The 26,962-nt window shown below is 42.6% G+C and overlaps 1 protein-coding gene across 1 annotated transcript in view; it reads right to left on the bottom strand.

The window, feature by feature from the left end:
- The window catches only part of cirsr (corepressor of RBPJ and splicing regulator), a 60,337-nt gene that overhangs the window by 7,110 nt on the left and 26,265 nt on the right, over window positions 1–26,962 (bottom strand). Inside the window, exons 5-8 of the mRNA XM_078552073.1 lie at window positions 26,101–26,149; window positions 19,483–19,600; window positions 14,250–14,356; window positions 1,512–1,597 (exon numbers count right to left, since the gene is read on the bottom strand). Coding sequence (XP_078408199.1) covers window positions 1,512–1,597; window positions 14,250–14,356; window positions 19,483–19,600; window positions 26,101–26,149 — 360 coding nt within the window. The remainder of the gene's footprint in view (window positions 1–1,511; window positions 1,598–14,249; window positions 14,357–19,482; window positions 19,601–26,100; window positions 26,150–26,962) is intronic.

Below are 26,962 nucleotides of genomic sequence, written 5' to 3'. Positions count from 1 at the left end.
TATTTCCCAGTTATAACTCCTCTAGACTAAACTTTTGTTTCTTTACTTGTCCTGTCACTATTTCCTTTTACCTTGTAACACCAGCACTTTTGTCTTATTCTCGCCTGTCTTTCACCCTATTGCAGACTTTTCCTTGTGTTCTTTTTCCCCCCCCTCTTCCCTTTATCTGTCTCTGGACTCTGTTAAAACCTGTTGTGTTTCAAATTTTTTCCAGTTCTGACGAAAGGCTATTGACTTGAAATGTTAATCGTCTTTCTCTCTCCACAGATGCTGCCTGACCAGATGATTATAACCAGCATTCTTGTTTTTATAAAATTTTAGACTGCATAATTGCCCATTCTTTGGGTTTCTTAAAAAGTTGTGAAATTCCATGTCAAAGATTTTTAATTAAACCAAAGGCACAGGAATCCAGGCACAACATGGGAATGAAGAATTGGTGGTTAAAAATTAGGAAACAAAGTATTTATAAGTAGAATTATGTCAGACTGGAGGGAAGTGCTAATTGCAATGGTCAGCATGGTTCAGTGATCGCCTCTGAGTGAGAAGGTTTTGTCACACTCCCGAGACTTGTGCACAAAATCTAGCGCAATACTGAGGGAGGGCTGCACTGCTGGAGGTGTTGTTTAACATAAAATGTTAAATTAAAGCCTTGTCTGCCTGAGGTAGGTGCAAAAGATCTCATGGTACTATTTTGAAGAGGAGCTGGGCAGTTCTCTCCCAGTGTCCTGACAAATATATATCCATTAACTGACAGTACTAATAAAAGGATTATCTGGCTATCATCATATTGCAGTTTGTGGGGCCTTGCTGTGTGTAAATTGGCTACAGCATTTCTTACTTTACAACAGTGACTAAACTTCAAAAATACTCCATTGGCTGTGAGGTACTTCAGGACATCCTGAAGTTATTAAAGGTGCTGCATAAATGCAAGTTCCTTCTTTGGAGTGGAGTGGGAGAGTGAACTCCTGACTTGGAGTCATGTTGTTACTAGTTTCAACAGCCCGTGTACCAAATCTGAGTTTTCAAATTTGCTGACAATAAATGGTAAGGACAGTGCAAGACAAATCATTTTAAAAAGGAACACAAGAAGTTTCAATTAGGTGGAAGTAAATCTAAAAAGTCTAGAATAATTTGTTAAGCAGGGTAAAAACAAAAAAAAATTGTTCTGAAAATGCAGTTAGATAACATGGGAGCTGCATTTTCCAATCTTAAATTAAATCTTAACAAAACTGTCTATTACAATCAGCTAATACCATATTTCACAAAGGTAATGCTACAAACTATTGTGATTTTACTGATTTTAAACAATGGTAAATTAACATAAGAGTAATAAACCTAATCACAATAAACCTAATCAGTTCAGCAAAAGTTTTGTTGGTTGTAACTAACCTGGCAAATACAATATTGCTAAGAATTTTTGGGGGGAATTTTGTGGCATTGGAAGGGGTAAGCATCTGAAAGAAAGAATTTCACCATCAACCTAAGCACTAAAAACCTCACTAATGACATACCTCAAAAGTTTCTGCTTTTGTTTCGTAGAAAGAGATTTCAAAAATTCCACCTCAGGATCATCATCATCTTCACTTGCTATGTATTCCTAAAAATCAAGAGCAATACAAAATTGAATTGTACCTGGTGAACACACCTCTAATTTAGCTAAAACCACATACTTAACAGCACAACTTTCATTTTCTGTAACCATTTTCACAGAATGTAAACAGTTCACATTACAATAATTTTGCAGATTAAATACACAGATCATGGTAAGTTTCTAAATAAATCTTTAATGTTGGCATCCAAGTTATTTACAGGCATTGGAAAGTCTCTACAAGACATTTATAAATAATATCACTAACCAGAGTCAATTTCATTTTGACAAAGACTGTTCGGTGAAAATTACAGAGGCAGGAATAGGACAACTTTATTTCCAGATTTCCAGCGTCCGCAGTATTTTGCTTTTATTTATTTAAATTGAGATTTGTAAAACTCCCTTGTATAAGATAATTATTGCATTCAGTCCATCTTTCAAAAACTGCAAGGCTATGCTGGACAAATAAGCTGCACTGACAACTACAGTCTCTTTCAGCACCCTGTTCAGCATCTCACCAGTAGTTTGTTCAGTAGCTTTTGAAAGATGGACCGAATACAAGGCATGTAGATGGATACCTTTAGTAGAAAGCACAATCAATACATGGTTTCACCCCACATTGTATGGGCTAGGCTTGTGCACAAGTAGTCCTATCAGACTGACATGAGCACAGCACATGCCTCCCCTGTAGAGTTTCAAAGTAACAACAACATGAATAATGCAAGCATAAAACGGCTGGAAATCTGAAAAAAACCCAGAAAATGCTGGAAATATACAGATCTGCCAGTCCCTCTGAGGAGAGAAAAACGGTTAATTTTTCAGGTCGATGACCTGAAAGGTCACAAACGTGAATAAATTTAAGTTAATTTACGCAGCAGCCATGGCTACTTGAGTAGCACTCTTGTTTCCAAGTCACAAGGTTATTGGTTCAAGAGCCATTCCAGGACTCAGGCACAACAATCTAGGCCAACACTCCAATGCAGTTCTAAGTGAACGCTGCACTGTCAGAGTTGTCAACTTTCAGATGGGAACTTAAACCGAAGCCACATCCACCCTCTCAGGCATACGTTAACGATTGTATGCACTGATTTGAAGAGCAGAGGAGTCATCCTTGGTATCTTGACCAATATTTAGCCCTCAATTAAGATTACAAAACAAGCACATTATCTGGTCATTAACACATTGATGTATATAAACTAGCTGTGACATATCCTATATCAGAACAGTGACAACACTTTAAAAGTAACCATTGGTTGTAAAGCACTTTTGGGATGTCCGGTAGTCATGAGAAGTGCTGTATAAATGCATGTTATTTTAAAATTTGATTGTAAGTTTGTTGCAGCAGGTACAAGGAGTGGCTCAAGGATGAGTTTTTTTTTGCTGCTTTGTTGATGTTTCCTTTCACACAGGGTTCCTTGAATGAACCAAGACTACATTAAAGTGGTTCTCAATTCTTCATCAAAGCATCCGCATCATCTACAATGCAGCGGCCAAGATCCAACTGAAACTCCTGGGTCTTAAAGGCAGCAGATCTTAAATCTCTATTGGAAATTTGATAGACTTGCCCAGGTCAGAGTCACAATGGCACAGAATGAGATCATTTGGCTCATTGAGTCCATGCCAGCTCTTTGTAGAGTAATCCTGTCAGTCCCATTTGCCTGTTCTATCCCTGTAGCCCTGCAAGTTCATTTCCCTCAAGCCTGTCCAATTTGCTTTAGAAATCATTGATCATCTCCTCTTCTACCACCCTTGTAGGCAGTGTTCCAGGTCATTACCACACATGGCATAATAAAAGTTCTTCCTCACGTCTTCCTGTATTGTCCAAAATCTTATGTTGGTGTTCCCTAGTCCTTCTACCATCAGCTAATAGGAACAGTTTATCTTTATCTACCTTAACTAAACCTGTTGTAATCTTGTACAACGATCATTTGGCGGTCTTGTGGCACAGTGTCCCTGCTCCTGGGTCAGAAGCTCTGGATTCAAGACCCACACCAAGACTTGTTGGCCAAAGAAGGTGCATTCATGATGCGGTTCAATGGGTTGATAAGCCAGGGAATCCTTCCACCACTTCCTCACTATTCTCCAAAGGGGAAAAAGTGAGCATGAAGATACGCTACAAAAAACACCTCTATCAGATCCCCTCAACCTCCTTTGCTCAAAGGAGAACAATCCCAGCTTCTCCAACCTAACTTTGTAGCTAAATTCCCTCATCCCTGGAACCATTCTTTTAAATCTCCTATGCACCCTTGCAAGGACCCTCACATCCTGCCTAAAAAGGTGCGGTGATCAGAACTGGACACAATTATCTAGTTGTGGCCTAATCAGAGCTTTTTAAAGGTTCAACATAACTTACCTGTTTTTTGTACTCAATGGGTGGAATTTCCCCATAATGAAACTAAGTGCGGTGGCGGGCTGTTTCAGCAGCGCCTGGCCCGCTGTCCGTAATGGTGGCAACTCGTGCCCGATTCTGCGCTTGGAGCCTAATTAATTATGCAGAGGCGCATATCAGTCCAAATGGTCTGGTGGATTGGGAGCTGATTCGTCCATCCACTGTCAGCTGGGGCGTTTGAAGGCCTGGGCACCATATTTAAAGGCCAGTCTGACACACAATCTCACTCTCTCCAGCCCACCAGAGATGTCTGGCAGCCACAAGAGGAAGGCCGAGAGCCTGAACCGGAAGGCAGCACCCGGCTTTACGCACCAGCCCTCCAGACCTTGATCAGAGGGGTGCAGGGGCACAGGCAAGTGCTCTATTCCAGGGATGGCTGCAGGAAGCACAGCAGCCTCACCTCTCCGGCCTGGGAGACCATCGTGGAGCAGGTCAACATGGCTGGCATCCACACCCTAAGTGCCATCCACTGCAGAATGAGGATGAATGATCTTATCAGCTCCGCCAGGGTTGGTCATCCTTCAACTCCCTCCAATATCAAACTCTCATCATGGCATCATGCACTCAAAAGGCGACTCTTTTGAGGGGTCTCTCGCAGCCATTAGCGGGGGACACATATCAACACTCATTCTCTCACCGAGACTTTCACATCACCACTATCCAACTATCATGTTGCTCACACTCCATCCTCTGGCCCTTCTGGGGAGGGCTCACCACACACAGGGGACACGCATCTCACCCAACCTCTGCTCCCTCCCTTTGCATCACATGCCTTTCTTTCTTCTTCATACAGGCCAAGCTCGTGCACAACAGGTGTGAGAGCACACAACCGGGGGAGGAATGGCCAACATCATCGCCCTCACCGAGTTTGAGGAGGCTGCAGCTGAGCTGGTTGGGGAGGACAGGGATCGCTCCTGTGGGATGGGGAGATCGGCCTCTCCTACCAACCTAATACGGATCACAGCTCCATCACCTCATCAAATCCTGACGCTCACAGTGAGTCACGTGCAGTCTTATCTAGCTCATGCTCATCAACTGAAACTCTATTTTCTAGGCACCAGCAGATAAAGGCCCTGAAGCCAGTCCAGCACCCGTGCGAGCCCACAGACTTCATCCAAGGAGGAAGCTCCAGAAGAACCGTCACGGCGCTCACACGCACCCTCCACTAGCTCAGACACACACGTCGGTGGGGCACAGATGTAGATTAGGTTTGGGCTCACTTTCTGGAGAACACCTCATTGACACATCCCCACAGCAACCGGAGGCAGGGACAGCCCAAGTCTCCAGCACTCAGAGGGCTGCTGGAGACCAGCCACCTGCTCGGTTCGAGTCAGATGATGAGCCTCTGGAAGCAGCCAAAAGCAATGCTTGGAGATACGACGACAGGTGGTGGAACATTAGGCAGAGAGCTGACAGTCACTCAGCAGATTAGAGTGAATGATGGAGGGGTCTGTCCGCATTCCGTCTGATATTGTGGCTCCGATATGCGAGCGCCTCGAAGTCACCGTGGGAAGGCTGGCAACCACCATGGAGACCTTGGTATGGCAGGTCTTGTTGAATTTGCATTTGGCCCTGCATTCCACGGCCACACACCCTGATGGGCACCATCAGGATGTAGGTGACATGGGGACGAGGCACCTTGACCTCCCTCTAGATGCACCATCTGTTGCTGTAGTTAGGGCGGGGCCTCAGGCATCCAGAAAGAGGATGAGCATCAGCCAGACACCCCGGGAGCCTCCTTTCAGGGCACTCCAAGGGTGTGCAGCTACTCACAGCCCCCTCTGCCTGTGGCCCCCATTCACTTGAGCTTCTCAGACTGCTGAGGGCGCTTCTGCCCCTGGGATGACCCTTATCAGGCCGGGGCCCTCCATGCCACGGCCACCAGAGGATGTCCGCCAAAGTCATCACAGACATTAGGACATAGCAGCCAGCAGACTGTCTCCACCTCTGCTGCGGAGGTTGGGGCTGCACCCAGGCGTAGCGCTAGAGTTAGGACAGTTAAGAAAAACTGATGTCACTTTTGGGTCACGGGTGTGCTATATGTGTAAAGAAATTGCACTTTTCTTAATACATTTGACGGTTATGTGAATGCTCCTGTCAACTGAAGGCATTGTGATTTTGTACTTTGGAATTCTCTTATTTTGAGGTTTAGCCTCCCTCCCACTCAGTGATAGTGACCCACTGTGAGATTCACATTCCTGTGATGTCAACCTCAGTTGAACTAGTATCTGTACCCCAACGTTGCTACTGTCCCTTTTATTCCATGAGCAATAGCTTTTCTCACAAGTCTGTTGTATAGCACTGTATCAAATGCCTTTTGAAAGTTCATGTATAACACATCAACAGCATTAACCTCATCGACCTTTTCCGATACCTCTTCAAAAAACTCCAGCAAGTTAGTTAAACATGATTTCCCCTTTAGAAATCCATGCTGGCTCTTCCTTATCAACCAATATTTTTCCATGTGACTACTAATTCTATCCCAAATAATTGTTTCTAGAATCTTGCCCACTACTGAAGTTAAACTGACTGGCCTGTAATTGCTGGGCTCATCCTTACAACCTTTTTTGAACAAGGGTGCAATGTTTGCAATTCTCCAGTCCTCTGGCACCTCCCCGAGTCTAGAGAACACTGAAACGTGGATACAAAATTGGCTGAAAAATAGAAAGCAGAGGGTAATGGTCAATGGGTATTTTTCGTGGAGGAAGGTTTGTAATGGAGTTCCCCAAGGGTCGTTATTGGGACCCTTGCTTTTCCTGATATATAGTAATGACCTAGATCTTGGTGTGTAAGGGACAATTTCTAAGTTTGCAGATGATACAAAGTGTTGTAAACTGAAAGGAGGACAGTGTAGAACTTCAAAAGGACATAGACAAGTTGGTGGAGTGGGCAGATAGGTGGCAGATGAAGTTCAATGCGGAGAAGTGTGAGGTGATGCATTTTGGTAGTAAGAACATGGACAGACAATATAAAATAAGGGGTGACATTTTGAAGGGGGTGCAGGAGCAGAAACACCTGGGTGTACTTGTGCATAGATCATTGAAGATGGCAGGACAGGTGGAGAGAGCAGTTAATAAAGTATATAGTATCCTAGGCTTTATTAATAGGGGCATAGAGTACAAGAGCAGGGAGGTTATGCTGAATATATATAAGGCACTCGTTAGGCCTCAGCTGGAGTATTGTGCACAGTTCTGGGTGCCACATTATAGGAAGGGTGTGAACACATTGCAGAGAGTGAAGAAGAGGTTTACAAGAATGGTTCCATGAATGAGAAACTCAGTTACAAAATAGATTGGAGAGGTTAGGACTGTTCTCCTTGGAGAGAAGGCGGCTAAGAGGAGATTTGATAGAGATGTTCAAAATCATGAGGGAGCCGGACAGAGCAGGGAGGCAGAAATTGTTTCCGCTCTTAAAAGGATCAAGAACGAGAGGGCACAGATTTAAAGTGATTTGCAAAAGACGCAAATGTGACGCGAGAAAAAATCTTTTTCACACAACGAGTGGTTCGGGTCTGGAATGCACTGCCTGGAAGTGTGGTGGAGGCAGGTTCAATCGAAGCATTCAAGAGGTCATTAGATGATTATTTGAATAGAAACAATGTGCAGGGGTATGGGGACAAGGCAGGGCAATGGCACTAGGTCATAATGCTTATTTGGAACATCGGTGCAGACACAATGGGCCGAATGGCCTCCTTCTCTGCTGTTAAAATTATGTGATTCTGTGACCAATCAGTTGCTCATGGTCAATGAGTGGATGCCCTTTGGCCCATTGGGAGTGTCACATCTGGTGAACACATGACAGGCCTTCATTGATGGAATGCCATATATGATACAGCTGTGCCTCCTTCACTGGTGCCTGCATTCCAAAATTCTACATTCGTGTGTTACTCTTGAGCCGCCGCGACTGTGATGTGTAGCCACTGTGTTCTGACTAGCCTTTAACAGTGCTAATGAAATCATTGGCTTTAAGTGGCAATCACAAGGAGGTATTCCTCCTTTCTTTCTAAGCAGACTCCTGCAGCAACAAGAGGTTAGAGGGCGACCCCAGAAAGGCCCCCATAGTGTTTGCCCTTCCCCCTCACTGCCATTCCATAGCCTTCTCTCCCCGTTGCCTCTATCATGTTCATCAACCTGACCCTCGCCTCACAGCCCACACTCGGTTGAAGTGCTAGTCTCCGAAAGAGTAGGTCTGCGTGAGTACCACAGCGCAGTGCTGTTCCTCAGGACAATGAAAGCAAAGAGAAGAACAGTCCAATCCTATAGCCCCAACAGTGTGGTGTTGATTGCAACAAGGCCAGCGCAGTGCTAAAGCAGGTAGATTATGTATGTTGCACTCACCTCCAAGTTACCAGCGAACTGAGGTCCGACTTGTGCACACCACCCTTTTTCAAACAGATTTGAGGCTGATGTATTTTCCTGCTGGCGTGGCGGAAGATTGGAAGGCGTGGCAAGAGTCCGGCGAGCAGCCGTTTTAATAAGCCATGACATGCTAATGAATGCAAATGGCACTCGCGCCACTAGTCGGTGGGATAACCGACCTGCCATGAACACACTGTTGGGAAAATTGCGACTTGTTTTTACGATGGTGGATTTGCGACTTTTTGCCTGCTGGATTCTCCGCTCCCACCCGCCACGAAACCCGCCACGGGCGGGATGGGAAAATGTCGGCCAATATCACTATTTATGGAGCCCAAGGTTCCATGTGCTTTGCTAATTACTCCTCAATATATCCTGTCACCTTCAAAGACGTTTTGCTAATGAACCCCCAAGTCCCTCTGCATGGCACATTCTAACTTCCCGTACCTGCCTTTGCCCAAAATTCTTTAATACTTCTGATTAACAAAAATCTATCAATTTTAAAGTTAATGATTTATCTAGCATCATTTGCCGTTTACAGAAGAGTTCCAAACTTTTACCGCCTTTTGAGTGAAGAAGTGTTTCCTAATTCCACTCCTGAAAGGTTAGGTCCTAATTTGTTAACTATGCACTCTCATCATCCACATGAGTAACTGGAATCAATGTGTACACAATGTATTTACTCAGAGCTCAAGGAATTTAGCTTGAAATATTCAAAGAAATATTTTGTACCATAGAAAACCAGTATATATCCCTAAAAAGTAAAAGCTCCACTTGTCCAGTTAAGCAACCATATCAATGAACAAGGTTTGCACAATGCAAGAAGTGAAAATACTGCAGACTGAGATAGCTATTAAAAAAAACAACGAAAGGATACAAAGTAATAAAAGGTATAGAAAGGAGAATGAAGAAAAACTTGTACAAGATAGAGATCAAAATTAATGGCAGAGGTTTTATAAATATGTTGAGAAAGAAAGAGGTAAGACATGCAAGCCCATTAAAGATAGATACAGGTGATACTACAATCATTCTTTTTTATTCGTTCATGGGATATGGGCATCACTGGCATTCCTAATGGGCATCTTGTTTGACCATTGTAGTCCATTTGGTGAAGGCACTCTGACAGTGTAGTTAGGGTGGGAGTTCCAGGATTTTGACCCAATGATAATGAAAGGTCGCTGACATCTTTCTAAGTCAGAGTGCTGTGCGACTTCCAGGGATTTTTTTTTTTTTTTTTGTTTTTGAGATAATGGCATCACTGGCAAGGCCAGCATTTACTGCTGATCCCTAAATGCCCTTGAGAAGGCGGTGGTGAGCCAGCTTCTTGAACCACTGCATTCCATGTGAGGGAGTGTTCCCGGTGATGGTGTTTCCATATATCTGCTAGTCATGTCCTTCAAGGTGGCAGAGGTCATTGATTATATTTTACATTTATTTGTTCATGGGATGTGGATGTCGCTGGCTAGGCCAGCATTTATTGCCCATCCCCAACTGCCCTTGAGAAAGTGGTGGTGAGCTGCCTTCCTCAACCGCTGCAGTCCAAGTGGTGTAGGTACACCCACAGTGCCTTTAGGAAGGGAGTTCCAGGATTTTGACCCCGTGACAGCGAGGGAATGTCAATTTGGGAGGTGTTTTTGAAGTCACCTCGGTGAGCTGCTGCAGCGCATCTTGTTAGTTATACATACTGCAGCCACAGTGCACTTGAGGTGGAGGGAGTGAATGTTTAAGGTGCTGGATGGGATGCTAATTAAGCAGGCTGACTTGTCCTGCTAGGTGCTGAGCTTCGAGTGCTGTTGGAGCTGCATTCATCCAGGCAAATACAATGCATACCATCAAACTCTGACCCAAATCTTGATCATGGACAGGTTCTGGGGAGTCAGGAAGTGAGTTTTTTTGCCACAGATTCTCTGAGCTGATCTTGTAGACGTTGTTTTTATGCGGCTGGTCCAGTTAAGTGTGGCGATCTACAGTAAAGTCCCACAGGAAATTGGTGGTAGGGGTTTGTGATGGTAATGCCATTGTATGTCAAGGGGAGTTGGTTAGACTTTGTTGAAGTTGGTCATTGGCACTTAAGTGGCAAGTAACATCCATCGGCCCATGTCTGAATGTTGTCCAGGCCTTGTTGCATGTGGGCATAGACTGCATCATTATCTGAGAAATTGTGATTGGAACTGAACACTGTACAATCATCAGCGGACATCTCCACTTCTGACCTTATGATGGAGGGAAGGTTATTGATGAAACAGCTGAAGATGGTTGCGCCTAGGACACTACCCTGAGGAACTCTTGCAGTGATATCCTGCGGCTGAGATGATTGGCTTCCAACAACCACAACCATCTTCCTTTGTGCTAGTTACAACTCCAGCCAATGGAGAGCTTTTCTAAAATTACCATTGACTTTAATTTTACTGGGGCTTCTTGATGCTGCACTAAGTCAAATACTGCCTTGTTGTTAAGGATGATCACTCTCACTTCACCTCTGAAAATCAGCTCTTCTGTCCATGTATGGACCAAGGCTGGAATGAGATCTGGAGTCGTGTGATATTGGCAGAGTCCAAACTGAGCATCAGTGAGCAAGTTATTGATGAGGAAGTACTGCTTATTAGCACCATCAACAACACCTTTATAACTTTGCTAGTGATTGAGAGTAGGCTGATGGGACAGTAATTGCCAGATTGGATTTGTCCTGCTTTTTGTGGACAGGACATATTTGGGCAATTTTACACTTTTTCATGTAGATGCCAGTGCTGTAGCTGTACTGGATCAGTTTGGCTAGAGGTGCACATAGTTCTAGAGTACCAGTCTTCAGCATTGCACCTGGGATGTTCTTGAGGCCTTTGCTGAAACCAGTGCGCTCAGCTGTTTCTTGATATCATGTGGAGTCAAACGTATTGGCTGAAGATTGGTTTGTGATGGTGGTGACCTCATGAGGAGGCTGAGATGAATCACCCAATTGGTACTTCTGACTGAAGATGATTGCAAACGCTACTGCCCTGTCTTTTACACTGTTGTGCTGGATTCCGCCATCTTTAAGGATGGGATGTTCATGGAGTCTCCTCCTTTTGTAGTTGTTTAGTTGTTCACCACCATTCACAACTGGATGCAGCAGGACTGCAGAACTGTGGCCCAAACCATTGGGTTGCGAGATTGCTTAGCTGTCTCCATAGGATGCTGCTTCTGCTGTTTTAGCATGCATATAGTCCTGTGTTGTACCTTCACCAGGTTGGCATCTCAATTTTAGGTACACCTTGTACTGCTCCTGACATGCATTTTTACACTCCTCATTGAACAACAGTTGGCCCCCTGGCTTGATGGTAAAGGTAGAGTGAGAGACATGCCAGGTCATGAGATTAAAGATTGTGGTGGTACATAATTTTGCTGCTGCTGATGACCCATTGTACCCCATGAATGCCCAATTTTGAGCTGTTACATCTGTTCTGAATCTATCCCATTTAGCATGATGGTCGTGCCAGGCAACACAATAGACTGTCCTCAGTGTGGAGATGGGACATCATCACCACAAGGACCATGCCATACCAATAGATGCATCTGCAACAGATTGGTGAAGACAAAGCCAAGTAGGTTTTTCCCTCATATCGTTTCTTTCACCATCTGTCACAGGTACAGTCTAGTAGCTTTGTCCTTCAGCACTTGGCCAGCTCAGTTGCTAGTGTGCTGTTGAGCCACTCTTGGTGATGGTCATTGAAGTCCCCCATCAGATTACATTTTGTGCCCTTGCTATCCTCAGTCCTTCTTCTAAGTGGCGCTCAACATGCTGCAGCAGTGATTCATCAGCTGAGGGAGGGTGGTAGTTGGCAATCAGCAGGTGTTTTCCTTGTCCATGTTTGACCTGGTGCCATGAGATGTCATGGGGTCGGGAGCAATGTAGGCTTTAAAGTTTCACTTGTAGTGCACGGCCAGCTCGTTTAAGTTTATGGGGCTTTTTAATTTTTTGTATGACTGTGCAAGCGTGATATCTTACAGTGTACAGCTTGTGCCTAGCCTGTGCGGGAACTTTATATTTGCCAAGCAGCTCAGGGTACCAATCCCTCCAACTGTATACCACCATGCCCACACCTCTGGTGGGGCAGGACATAGGACACCCAGGGATGGTGATGCAGGGGGACAGGGGAATTGGCTGAAGGGTATGATTTTGTAATTCTGTGTAAGGCAGTTAATTTGATAAGGCTGAATTGTTAAAATTAATACTTTGTACCAATTTTCAAAATAGAAGGGGAGGACAAGATACAAGGAACCCTCCTTGAGGGAAGAACTTACTGGATTGTTTTAAAAAAAATGATAATAGGTGAAAATAATGGCCTGGAATTTACTGGAGCACAGCATCTCACAGCAAGCCTGGTTTTCAAGCCTTTCTCTTGCACTCTTCAGGCCAATTTTCTTTTTGTTCTGGAAGTGAGAGCTGTAATGGGAACAGGAGGGCATCTGAGATCTTGGAGAATAATGGCACGAGCAGTGCAAGATCCTTAAACAATGAGATTTAAGGACTGAGAAACGAATAAACAAAGGAAGGACTGAGTTGGAGAGTGAATTTGAGTGGGTGAATTAAATGCCAAATCACATACAGGAAGGAAGTAAAGACAGGGAAAGAAAATTGTACTCAGAAAGAGAGGAAAAAGGAAAAAAAGAGCAAAAGAATTAAAATTTAACTTCTTTTAATATAATGTCCAACAGCAATTCTGCACCACATGATTTCACTTTCTGGGCCAGAGAGGTTGATTGACAATCATTAACAATTGTCACATCATTAAATGGGCTATTAATATCATTAGGCTTCACTTTATGACAAGTTTAATGAGCAATTAACTTGCAAATGCAGCAATTTCATGAAACCCAAGGGGAGGTTAAGTGCAAGAAGCCCTTCTTACATTGCTAACAGCAGAGCGAAGCAAATCAGCTTGGAACTTGTTGCAATCGAAGGGCCAAATAGCCTACTCCTGCTCTTATGTTCCAAACTAGCTGCCGGATAGTGAAATTACATTATGAACCATCATTCTTATAGTAGTCTGGTAAATAACCAAGCGATACTTTGCTTCCTCCTCTATATTGCACACATTACAGAGAGGTGCCAATCTAACACTGCAGAATTAGGTGGTGGGTACCAACAGCTGGGGCCAAATTCAACTGCAGGAATGTGTGTTTCACTGATAGTCACTTCTTAAAATGGGGTCACTGGAAATAGACTGAATGGTCATTTTTCAGAATGGAGGCTCTGAGTATTCCATTCCAAGCTTGGGAACCTCAGAACATTGGCTGCAATCCTTTGGCTACTGAGAAAAAGCATTTGATATGAATCTTTCCTTTATCTCTCTATAGGTCAAAGTCATTTCCAGGATTCAGGGAGAAGGAAATGGGAGTGAACCGACAAATCAATTATAGCATTTATTCACAATTATAAGAAATAAGAGGATGCAGCGAACCAAAACACAGGTAGTCTAAATAAATGAGCACAAGGTACTCTCCTTAGAGAAATAAGAAATAGCCAAAAGAATTTTACAATGTAGAGAACTACATAAATTGCAGCTGGTTGCATAAGTGGTAAAGCAGATTTTATTATTTTTGTACTTATAAAGATTTAACATGGAAATAGTTGAATTACAGACAATCTTGCAGTTCTGTGGTTTAAAATAGAACATGAAGCAACAGGAGGACAAAAACCTAATAGTGGTCACCACATGAACTTGCTGAATTTTAAAATCTAAACAATGAAAAAGTTGCTTCACAAAATGACAAACCTTGAAGTAACTAGCTTCACTTACCATAATATCCATCAAACCCGTTGTCACCGCAGTAAAATTGTTTAAAGTTTTAAGAACAGCAGTGCCTAATCTCATTATTCAACCTAAAATAATTTTCTTCCAAAAGTCAACCTTATGTTAGCTTCAGAAATACAGAATACCTGTGATGGGTCATTTGGAGTTGTATTCCTCCCCAATACATTTTGCTTCAGTGCAAATCCACTGTTTCTCATCTCTGCCATCAGCTCTGAAGGGTGCATTGATGGACCTGTTTGAGAAGGGTATACTTTTCAATGCTCATTAACATCTGTTTACATTTAGGTTTTATTTCACAATGGAAATCTACTTGCTTCTGTTTTATAAAAAAAAGCTTAGATAAATCAATTAAATAATCTTCTGTGCAAATGATTAGATATTATTCTATAAAACAGCTGTTACAAAGCAAAGAATAGCAACTAACTGCATTTATCTGCAACAAAACAGGAACACGTATGGCAAAACTTTCAAATATCAGGAGCATTATACGGGGAAGGGGTGTCATTTAATTGTAGTAAGTCGTAATAGACAAAACATTTCAGTATCAACATTGTTTTTTGTAATCTTGCAAAATTATTGAATGAACAAAACAGGCAAGTTGAACAAAAACAGAAAATGCTGGAAAAACTCAGCAGGTCTGACAGCATCTGTGGAGGGAAAAAAACCAGGGTTAACGTTTCGAATCCCTATGACTCTTCTTCAGTCATATGGACTCAAAATGTTAACTCCTTTGTTTTTTTTTCCCCCTCTACAGATGCTGTCAGACCTGCTGAGTTTTTCCAGCATTTTCTGTTTTTGTTTCAGATTTCCAGCATCCGCAGTATTTTGCTTTTAAGCAAGTAGCAACTGCAAGTAGGTGCAGTTTCCATTTATTACTTGCATTTATATAATCCCTTTAATGTAAAGCATATTCCAAGACACTTGACAAATGAAAATATGCGATCAATGGTTATCAAACTTCACAGGGAGATATCAGGAGATGCGACTGAAGTTTAATTAAAAACCTGCTCAACTCCCATCTTTTCAAAGAGGAAAGACAACTGGAAAGATGAAAGGAATTAGGAAGGAAATTCCACAAAGGTTAAGGCAGTTTAAAGCTGGGTTATTAACAGCCAGGGATGGGGATGGGGAAGTGCAATGAAGTAAATGAATCTATTTTTCAAAACATTTGAGAAAAGCCTCCAATTATGCAGATGGAAATAGGCAGTTTTTGTGATGTGTAGGATGTTGAAGATTAACTCTAAGCTACAAAAACCATTAAGGTTGCACATGGTTCTAGTTCATCCCGACTGTAAGTTTATATAAAAAAAAATTCATGGGATGTGGGCATCACTGGTACAGCCAGCATTTGTTGCCCATCCCTAACTGCCCTTGAGAAAGTGGTGGTGAGCCACCTTCTTAAACACTGCAGTTCATCAGGTGCAGGTACACCCATAGTACTGCTGGGAACAGAGTGTTCCAGGAGTTTGACCCCACCACAGTGAAGGAACGGTGATATGGTACCAAGTCAGGATGGTGAGTGGCTTGGAGGGGAACGTCCAGGTGGTGGTGTTACCAAGCAACTGGTGCCCTTGTCCTTCTAGGGAGGAAAAGCTGCAGGTTTGGGAAGTGCTGTCAAAGGAGCTGTGGTTGCTGCAGTGCATCTAATATATGGTACAGAGTGCCGCCACTGTGCGTCGGTGGTGGAGAGAGTTCATGTTTAAGCTGGTGGATAAGGTGCCGATCAAGTGGGCTGCTTTGTTCTGGTGTCGAGCTTTGCCGCACTCATCCAGGCAAGTGGAGAGTATTCCAACACACTCCTGACTTGTGTCTTGTAGATGGTGGGTAGCTTTTGGGAATGTCACACTCAGACATTCTTCTCTCACTCGTGTAGGAAAATGTGGTGTACAACTGGGGGCAGCAGGAATTAACTGGAGGGGAAAAGGCGTGGCTGCATATCCTGCTCCAGCACCTCCCCAAGGAGGATTTGGAGCTGGTCTTTTTTGGAGCAGTCACTCCTGAAGCTGTTTCCAGCCACATAGCCAAAGCCATTGAGGTGATATTTTCATACACTAAGACACTAGGAATGAATGTGCTGCAATCAGGACAGGGACAACGATAGTGCAGAAGGTAAGGCTGCACACAAGTTCTGCTGCAGAGGACTCAGGTGATGACTTCAATGGGGCTGACTAGAGATGAATGCTGTGAACATACACAACAAAATGCATGGTGCATTGGGAAGCCTGTGTCAAGAAGCATGGAGGAGTCCAGCTCAGGGCTTTGTGCACATCTTGGAGCCCATCCTTTCCAGCAAGGAAATGGTGACCATCTTCATTTGCACACTTGTGGACCCAACCATGATACAGAGTCTGATGTCAGATGTTCCACTGCAGCACAAACAGCTTCCACCAAAAGTCTGAGTGCTGCTGTCATGAAAGGTCAGCTTGTTGCCATACAAGCTCTGACTACTGCCATCATAGTTGCATATACCAGCTTTCAATTGGGCTTGCACGGTTAAAGAGTTCAGTAAGCTGTCCATCAACACATTACTAGGATTGCTAAGGTATAGCCCAGAGCAGTGACAATAATTCCATGGAGCACGAACTCGCTGCCCTCTCTTAGGATGACAGCATTAGAGTGCCTACCCTTGGCACTACCCAGTGCCCCTGCTGTTGCCTGTCAACCAAGAAACTAATGTATAAAGAGAGAAGGTAAGGTTTGGGTTTATTGGTGAATGGGGAAATTGGGGTAGCAGTTATTCGTATCACACTCAAATTAAGTTCTTCACCAGCCGCATGAGCAGAAAGGGGCTGTTCGGGTTTTCACCATCCCACTTCCTTCTCCTTCTCATGTTCCTGCTCTTCAGCTGCTTGTCTGATAGCTGGTGACAAGGACTGTCCCCTCATGATGGCAAGATTGCACAGTATGCAGCAGACCACCCTGAATTTTTGAGATTTTCAAAGCCAAGTATTGCAGGGCTCCCCGAAGCATTCTGAGCAGTATGATCATTGTTTCAGCACACCAGTGGTCTGCTATATCATCTTTCTTGTGGCAGTAGGGGTCTCATTATACACATGCTGCATATGGGGTATGAATTGAGACATGAGCCATGCCATCAGCGGATCACCCATGCTGTCCATTGCTCACCCTTGGATTTGCTATAGTGGCTGAAATGCAGCTGATACAGTGGACTGCTGCAGAATGAAGGCATAATGACTGCTGCCAGGGTGCCGAGCATTGACCTGTGGCCAATATACCATCTGGGGATTGAGGGAGTTGAATCCCTTTAGCTTCTGATATGGGGCAGCGTTGACATCTGTTGCCCACAAAGCGATGTGTCCGTTCAGTCAATGGCACCAGGGGTCAAAATAATTTTTTTCTCCAAGGGCACTTTGTGAGATTTTCTCAAGGGTTTCATGGGCTCCTTTTTGATTCTCATTAACTCCTTTATTAGGTGATGCAGTCATGTAGTAATATTACCTTCCGCATTTGTGTTGGATTCTTTTAGGGTTTCTTCTTTAGATAGATAAGATCGCACAAATACAAAAGATTGTATACATATGTTATTAAATCTGTTAACTTGGAATCTGTAAATAAGGTGTTTTTGTTAATTTATTATAAATAAATCTCCCATACTCTGTTTCCAAAATGAAAATCTAACTAGGTAACTTAAAAGAAATGAGTCTCACATCTGCAGCTCCTTTTAAAAAAAATAATTGCAAGCAATTAGCACTCTCCAGCATTCTTTGCTTTTGTCTGCTAATTTCATGTTTCTTTCCACTCAATACTTCTGTTTAAAGTGACTGCGATGGACACGTCAGGATACTAACTCCCTAAGATCCAACTGTGCAACAAGGGGAGTACACACAAATTAATTCTGCAGCACCAAGCTAACCATTAGATAGCAAGTGGTTTAACTGACATTTCCGTGACTTTTTTCAAGCTAATGCACATCCTTGCATGATCATCTACACTTTAATGAGACATCGATTGGATGGACCAAAGGAATATTAATTGTGGTTCTTTGTACCCATATTGCAAATAAAAGACAGGTGTTTTATTCTCAAATGGAACTGGTCGAGGAGAATCATACTTAATGAAATTGAAAACAAAACAAACTCAAATAGGATATAACTCCGAGAGATCATAAAGCTACCATTTGCATGTAAATATGAAAATCTGTGCTTTTCAAGTACTTGCAAAATATAATTATCTTACATACTCATGTAGGTTTCAGCCTAGCTCTCCATTATTCCCTTGTGACAGAAGATTCAGTGAAGCCCCTCTTCCCCTTCACCCCCCAACACATTGTAATCTGCCCCTCTTCCTCCATGATACACGTATACATCCCTCTTCCCAATCCCCCTCCCCGAGTCACTCAGCAGCCACAGGCAATCTTCCCTAGAGGCCAGACTGCCTATGTGCAACTCCAAAATTGAGGCATTTTTGGACCAGGAGCCAATTTAGGTCAGTAAGCGCAGGAGTGAATGGGAGTTGTGAGTTAGGATACAAGCAGAAGAGATTTGGATGAGTTAAAGTTTATGAAGTCTAGAAGATGGCAGTCCAACCATCGACAGTGTCTGTTACTAATTTTTTATTTACTAACCAAAATATAATTAACCACGTCTAGATTCCCAATGGACAGCCCTGCTTTAACACCAACATGATCACTGCCTCCATTTTTAAAAACCTTGGCTCCTCTAGTGCCAAACTATTGGTCTGTCTCACTTGCTTTTTCTCTCTACGATGTATGAACATATTGTAGAAAAACTTAGCTTTATATACCCCTATTCAGCCAATCTTTGTTTGGGGGACTCTCATTTGATTTCTAGGCAGCACACTGCATGGAGAACATTCCGATTAAGGTCACCAATGATTAAGACCATGGTGAGCTGCCTCTATTCTACTCTACCACTGTACCACCCATAAACCTGTTGACAACTTCATTTTCCTTTCAATGCCCCTCCAGTCCACCTGTGTGGTTGTGCTCACTTGATTTTTTATATTCCAATTTGCCCCAACATACATTTTTCCTTTACTGCACCAATATTGTAATAGTGTCGGAAAGCTTGTTTCATTTGAAAAATTAGCACATCAAAATTCATATAAGGCACCTTAATTCAGAAAGGCTTAAATGACCATAGCTATTAGAAATTAATAGTTTAAAAATCCCAAACTCCTGAAATAGTATCCTTTTTATCATTATAATTATGCAGTGTTGGGACTGCACTTTAACATTGCTGAGATTAATTATGTATTCGGGTGACTTGGTCTCATTAGTTATGTTATCCTGCTAATAGGGGTTACACTGTTTATTTGGGACTAAGAAGAATAATGTAAGATGAGATGCCAATATGAAATTTGATGTGTCATACATACCTGCACCATCTGTGGAAACTGAGCTTGCATTGATTCCAGAAAGACCAAACAGTGGACATTCGCGATCTGTATTCACATGACCCCACTTATGACATTTGATGCACCTAACATTCCGTACCTAGATAGGAGGAGCACATTATTACCTAAAAGGATAAGGTAATTGGGTAAAGTATTTCACTTTCACACTAAGAAGCAAAAAGGTTTCCCAGCTTGAATGTGCATTTCTCAAGTAAAACAAGCAATTGCATAATAGAGATAATGAAAAATCTGTTTAATAACCTTTTTTGTAGGAGGTGGAAGGAGAATTAGTATTTCACAGTAATCATTTGGTCCATGATTGCAACTTCCAATTAAGCAATGTGACTTAAACAAAACAATTCCTTACACTTCATGACACAGCAAACTGGTACATCAACAGGACGTACAGCAATCAATATCGCAGAATTGAAAACCGGCTTGGTGCTTTATCATCTGAAAAAGGTACAACTGCATTGTGCAACTGTCAGTTCTGTCTAAATAATTCTGAACAACTTTCTTTACAATGCATTCATATTTTCTTTGCATGGGTATTTCAATTCAGTTATTTTACATTTTTTTTGCTCAAAATGAGATACATCTTTGCTTGGAAATGGGAAACTTATTCCCAATGGTCATCAGCAAGCACTACCTGGACAGATTATACCATGGCTTGATCCAAAGCTGTATCTATGGCACCCAACCTCAGAAAAGCACATCTAATAAATCAGTCATTTTTTCCCCAAGTCCTCAAAGCAGTTATTTTATAGCCTCTCTGAGCAAGATGGCCAATTTAATAAACACAAAATATTGTGGATGCTAAAAATCAAATAAAAACAGAAATTCCTGGAAATGTTTCAAGTCAAATCTGACTCTTCTCACTCACTCGAAAGAAGGATCATATCTGACTTGAAAAGTTAACTTTGTTTCTCTCTCTACAGATGCTGCCAGACCCGAGTGTTTCCAGCACTTTGTTTTTATTTGGGGTTATTCAATGTCAGCTTGCCAGTTGTTGGCTATTGTGTGTCGATTCCACATTTGGCCTCTATAGATAGAAAAACAGTAAAAGGAGGCTTTCACTCCTGGATCTGGACTACATTCAAAACTAGATTCCTGAAGTGAAACCATTGTGGTATATATTATGTATATTTACATATATTTGTTGCTCACGCACTCCAGCACACCTAGTATTCATGTGACATGGGCTATGCATGATCCAGTGAAAAGCAAAATACTGCGGCTGCTGGAAATCTAAATAAAAATAGATGCTGAAAATGCACAGCACTGTGTGGAGAGAGGAACAGAGTTAATGCTTCAGAGTTCCGAAGGAGAGTCATACTGACTCGAAACGTTAACCCTGTTTGTCTCTCCACAGATGCTGCCAGACCTGCTGAGTTTTTCCAGGACTTCTTGTTTATATTTCAGACCTCCAGCATCCGCAGCTCCAAATGCTCCTTCCAGGTGAAACAATGAAACAGGTGAAACTCGTACTTTCAACTTAGTATACTGTATTCTCTGATCCGAATGTGATTTCCCCAATTTGGAGCCAACTGAATGCACATTGGGTGACCCCTCTGCAGAACACCTCCATTCAGTCCACAAGCATGACCCAGAGTTTTTGGTCACCTCTCATTTAATTCTCCACCTTGTTCACACACTGACCTGTTGTCCTTGGTCACCTGCGATGTTTCAATGAATCTCAGCTTGAGAAACAGCACCCCATCTTTCAATTAGGCACTTTACAGCCTTGTAGACTGTGGCAATTATGGTTTTATGTAATGTGTAGCATACCTTTAAGATCATGTGATCTTCCTTTATAACATTCTTCTTTTGTAAACAATAAAGAAGTAGCATGGGCTTCCTCTGTAGTCAGTAGTATGGAGATAGGATTTGGTGGGGAAGCGCACAAGGATAGCTGCCGAGTACCTTTGTAAATAAACAGAATGTGTTCCGCCTAAGAAGTGTCTGCTGATCAACTCTGTTTATTGTACCAACTCAGCCATCTCACAACAAACGTGCAACCAGATTCAATAAGTCCCAACAAACTGGTGATGAGGGAAAAGCAAGAAAAAAGTGAGGATAAAGTGGAGATACAATAAACTGGCTTCAAGAATAAAACAAGTTAAGAGAAGAAATCAAGAGAAACAAAGTCGGGCTGTACCTTGCACGGCAATTGTAAGTAAAATTTCCGTCCTAATCGTTGAAGCAATCCCCTCACAGAAAGCCGCAATCTGGAAGAATTGATCCTTTCGATCCAGCCGCGGGCAAATTGGTCTCATTATATTGAATGCCTTGCGTTCTTTTTCCAAGCAAACAACATTACAGGGGAAGAGAAGAGGCGTGCGATACTCTTATCTATGTGTGGGAATAAAGCCTATGGCTTGATTTGAAGTTTGATGTCACCCAGTGCTCCAGATTCAAAAGGTTTTGATGAATTGGTGGACCTCATGAAGGGGCATTACCAGCCAAAGCCCTCGGTAATGATGCAACGGTTCAAATTTAACTCAAGAAATAGAGCCCCGGGATGACAATTGCTTGTTGTGGGGCAAGTTTAAAACAGTTAATAGAACATTGCTTGTTTGGTACATCTTTAAATGACATGCTCAGAGATCGTTTAGTGTGCAGTGTGAATGAAGACACGATTCAGAGGGGTTTACTGTCTGAAACAAATTTGGATTTTAAGAAGGCACTAGAGATAGCACTGGCCATGGAAAGTGCAGTAAGGGATTCAAAAGCCTTACAGGGAGCGCAAAATGGCACCGTCCTCCATGTTGGGCGGGAAGCCGCAACCAAAAAGGGTGCGAAAATGCAAGACTCTGTTGAGAAGCAGGAAACAGCCACCACTAGCAGAAAAATAAAAAAATGACTTAGCAGCAAAAACAAGGAATAATTGCAAGAGAGGTGGAAACAATTAACTTTATAACGATTGTTAGTTTAAAAAAAACCCTGTGAGATCTACAATGTAGAAGAGCCTGAAGCAACAAATTCAGATATTTATTCATTATTTAATTTGAAGGTTGGATAGGCAGAACTAATACATACAACAGTGAAGGTAAATGGCAGACCTATTAGAATGGAAGTGGACACAGGAGCTTCCATTACAGCAATTGATGATCACACCTTCAAATATCTGAATTATGCTGAGCATAAATTAAATTTGGAAGAAACTGATGCCAAATTAAAAACTTACACAGGCGAAGACATCCAAGTCAAAGGCATAAGCAGAGTTACTGTCCATTACGGAAGCTAATCAGTAAAACTACTCTTGATGTTGGTAGCAGGTGAGGGGGCCAAGCCTCCTTGGATGAAACTGGCTAAAGGAGATTAAGTTAGAATGGGCTTAAATTTTCCAGCTGAGAGCAAGTGGGTTACCAGAGACTAGAAAAATGCACCTTAGTCTTCAAGGATGAACTTGGGAAGATCCAGGGGCTGCAAGCAAAAATTCATGTGGATCCAGAGGCAACCCCCTGATTCATGAAGGCAAGACCAGTACCTTATGCACGGTAGGAAAAGGTCGACAGATTAAAGAAACCGGGCATTATACAACCTGTGCAGTTCCCAGAATGGGCAGCACCTGTCCTTCGCCTTAAACCTGACCAAAGCATTTGAATTTGTGGAGACTACAAATTGACAGTTAATAAAGTGGCTAAGCTGGACAGAGACCCCATACCAAAAATCGAAGACCTGTATGCCAAGCTGGCAGGTGGAATGCCTACACGAAGCTTGATATGAGTCATGCTTACCGACAATTAAGAGTTAGAGAAGGCCTCCCAGAAATTTGTCACAATTAATATACACTAAGGGCTGTGCCAATATACCTGTTTGCCTTTCGGCGTCTCCTCAGCTTGTGCCATATTCCAGAGAACAATGGAAAGTTTACTGCAGGGACTGCCCCACGTTGCAGTTTATTTAGATGATGTTCTGGTGACAGGACTTACTGAAAAGGATCATTTGGTGAACTTAGAAGAAGTCTTCAAATGATTCTTGCAGGCTGGAGTGCGTTTAAAAAAAAGTGCACATTCCCAGCGAGGGAGTTAATCTACTTGGGTTGCCGGGTAGATTCACAGGGCCTCCACCCGGTTGAGGGAAAAGTGAGAGCCATGAGAGAGGCACCAGCGCCAAAGAACACTTCAGAGCTCAATTCATTCTTAGGAATGATCAATTATTATGGGCGGTTCTTACCCAATTTGTCTACAGAACTGGCACCCCTGCATTATCTACTCAAGAAGAACCAGCGTTGGTCTTGGCAGGCACCATAGAAAGAAGCTTTCATAAAGGTGAAAAAATTGTTGGACTCATCCAACCTATTAGTACATTATGACCAGAGGAAGGAATTGGTGTTGACATGTGACGCATCTCCCTACAGAATGGGAGCAGTGCTCCCCCATTGAATGGACAATGGCAAGCAACAGCCTATGGGATACGTATCAAGAATGCTCACCACAATGGAAAATGGATACCCAAATTTAGAAAAAGAATGCCTGTCAATCATCTTTGATGTCAAAATTTTTACCAGTATGTACACGGTTGTCACTTTACTATCATTTCAGACCACAAGCCATTGCTAGGATTGTTCAGGAAGGACAAGGCTATACTACCCATAGCATCAGCAAAAATACAACGATGGGTATTGATCCTGGCAGCTTACAAGTATACTTTCGTCCATAGGCCTGGAAATCAAACTGCCAAACGCTGATGCACTGAGTCGTTTGCCCTTACAGAAGACATGAAATATCCAGCCAGGATGGTATCTTATTGTGGGGAGCATGAGTGATTGTTCCTCCAAAAGGAAGAAAGCCATTGTTAATTGAACTATATAGTGCACACCCAGGAATTTCCTGAATGAAGCACGCAGCTATCTATGGTGGCCTGGGATGAATGAAGAGAGAGTTTAATGAAGAATTGTGTGCAGTGTTAGCAATTGCAAAGGTTACCTTCAACAGCTTCGTTACACCCTTGGGAGTGGACAGGAAGGCCATGGGTGCGGTTACACATTGACTAGGCAGGTCTTTCATGGGAACAATGTTTCTGCTCATTGTTGATGCCCACTCAAAATGGATGGACATATATGAGGTGAAGTCACCAACATCTTCTGCTACAATTGAGAAGCTACATCAAAGTTTTGCCATTAATGGACTACCAGAAGTAGTCCTATCTGATAACGGCATGGCATTTACGAGTGCTGAGTTTCAACAGTTTATAAGCCTCAACGGTATCACTCATGTAAAAACTTCACCATACCACCCTTCCTCAAATGTACTGGCCAAAAGAGCTGTTCAAACATTCAAATGAGGCATGCAAAAGTTAGCTGGAGGTTCCATAGGAACCAAGCTAGCACATTTTCTTTTCCATTATAGGACCACCCCTCAAACAAAAGTGTCACACCTGCAGAATTACTGATGAAACACCATCTCAGGATGGGATTGAGCTTAATAATGCCGAATTTAGTGGGGGGAAAGTGGAAAGGAGTCAGGCAAGTCAGAAAAATAGACACAACTGGCATAGTCGTGACAGGAAGTTAACCGCAGGAGAGACGGTATATGTGAAGAACTTTGGAGAAGGACCAAAGTGGTTACTGGGTGAAATAAGTGGTGACTGGACCTATATCTTACCATGTGAAAGTGGAAGGCCGAATCATACGGAGACATGTGGATCATCTAAGGAAGAGAGAAACAAATCACCAAGAAATGATTCTGCCAGTGTTCATGACCAGGTCACATGATCTTATGTAACCAGTAGGGGAGTAGCGCAGGCTACCTCTGTAGTCAGTGGTCTGTAGTTAGTAGTTAGTAGTATGGAGTTAAGGTTTGGTGTAAAAGCACATAAGTGTAGCTGCTGAGTACCTTTGTGAATAAACAGAATGTGTTCCGCCTAAGAAGTGTCTGTTGATCAACTGTCTATTGTGCCAGCTCGACCATCCCACAGCAAACGTGCAACCAGGATCCATAACTGGTGACTAGGATCCAACATAGACTCAACAATGAGTTCAACAATTTCAGACCATAATCGCTAGCCATTTTGTTTCCTCTACTTTGCAAATTTCAGTTTTAGTTTTGCCTTTTCTTGTTTCTCCTTTTGGAAGGCATCTGTTCCTCATTTTCCATGCACACCTCCTCTCGAAACATCTTTTCTTTTCTTGTTCCATTACCACTTCCATTGGCCTTGTACAATCAACTCTTCTGTCATTTAATCTCTCCAGTCTTACTCTGCATCACAGATCTTCCTTATTGCTGCCAGGCCTGCTGATTATTTCCAGCACTTTGTTTTTATTTCCGTTTTGCTCTTTTCCCCCTTCCCCCAGTCTTGTTCACTGGTTTAAAAAAACTATTATATTTCTAACTTTTCCTTTAGAGTCAAAAACAAGAAGAAAGTGAAAGGGACAACTGGATAAAGGTGCAAAATAGGGAAAAAAACAGCAATCCGATACTCACAAATGGAACTTCTTTTCAATGATCACTTTTCATAAATAGGTAACTTCAAAGTTCCAGAAATGAGAAGTTTTTACCATCATTAAAATGATCCCAATTGAACTTCACCTATTATGCATTATTTGCAGAAATTGTATTCAAATTGTTTTTGCTGCTGAGAGCAATTCATACGCACCTGGATTCCAAAAGGCTGATCTCTAATGTTCATGTCATCCTTGGCATATCTGGTATCAATTAAAAAAGGGCACTATTTAACATACGGTTTCATAATATTTAATTATCATAATCCTCTGCATAATTTTAAAAGCGTTCCTGAAACACCCATGTAGCAGAAAAATGAAATCATATATGGGAATGTTAGAATGCAATATCAAGATCAAACAAATGATGTATTAGTTACAGTTTTGTTTAATCAGGAAGGGTTTCTAATTGATATGTACACCTAAAGCAACTTCTCCTTGATCAAATCCCATTTTTGGCCATTGTTGAAAGGCGATGTTGCAAAGATAACCCCACCGTTTAAGAAGAGAGTGTGTGAGGGATCAATATTTTTTGAATTTTTGGTGCATATGTTTTTGTAAGTTAGCACCTGTGGGAGTGACCTCTGGTTGACTGGAGATCGTAATATTTAAGGTACAAAATATACCCAGCTTGGATACATCAGAATCTGCCTATCCTGTTGGGAGATTTCCTAAAGTCACATATCAGCTCAAGGGGCAGAGTAAACAGCTGCTTGTGGGCAGCAAACAAAGAGAAGGATTGGCTCCTTGCGGTTGAAGGGCTGCTGTTAGCTCCGTGCTGCAGAGGGGGCTGCTCAGAGAAATCCCAAGAGCCATTAGTTGCTCTGTACTGCTGAAAGGTTGGGGCTTAGGGAAGCCCAGAAGCGGTTGTTGGTAGTGGTGTGGTTGTGAAGCTGGGACTGCGACAGCGTTTTGATGCTGGAGTGCAGCCTGACCATCACAGGGGAATGCAGTCTCAGTAGTAGGTCAGCTCAGCTGGAAAAGAGACCAAGATGGCTGGACCTGGGAGCAGATTTG

This window comes from Cetorhinus maximus, chromosome 11 (genome assembly GCF_964194155.1).
Source record: "Cetorhinus maximus chromosome 11, sCetMax3.hap1.1, whole genome shotgun sequence".
NCBI lineage: Eukaryota > Metazoa > Chordata > Chondrichthyes > Lamniformes > Cetorhinidae > Cetorhinus > Cetorhinus maximus.
The sequence above is the reverse complement of the archived record's forward strand: the minus strand, read 5'-3'. Positions and strand labels throughout refer to the sequence as shown.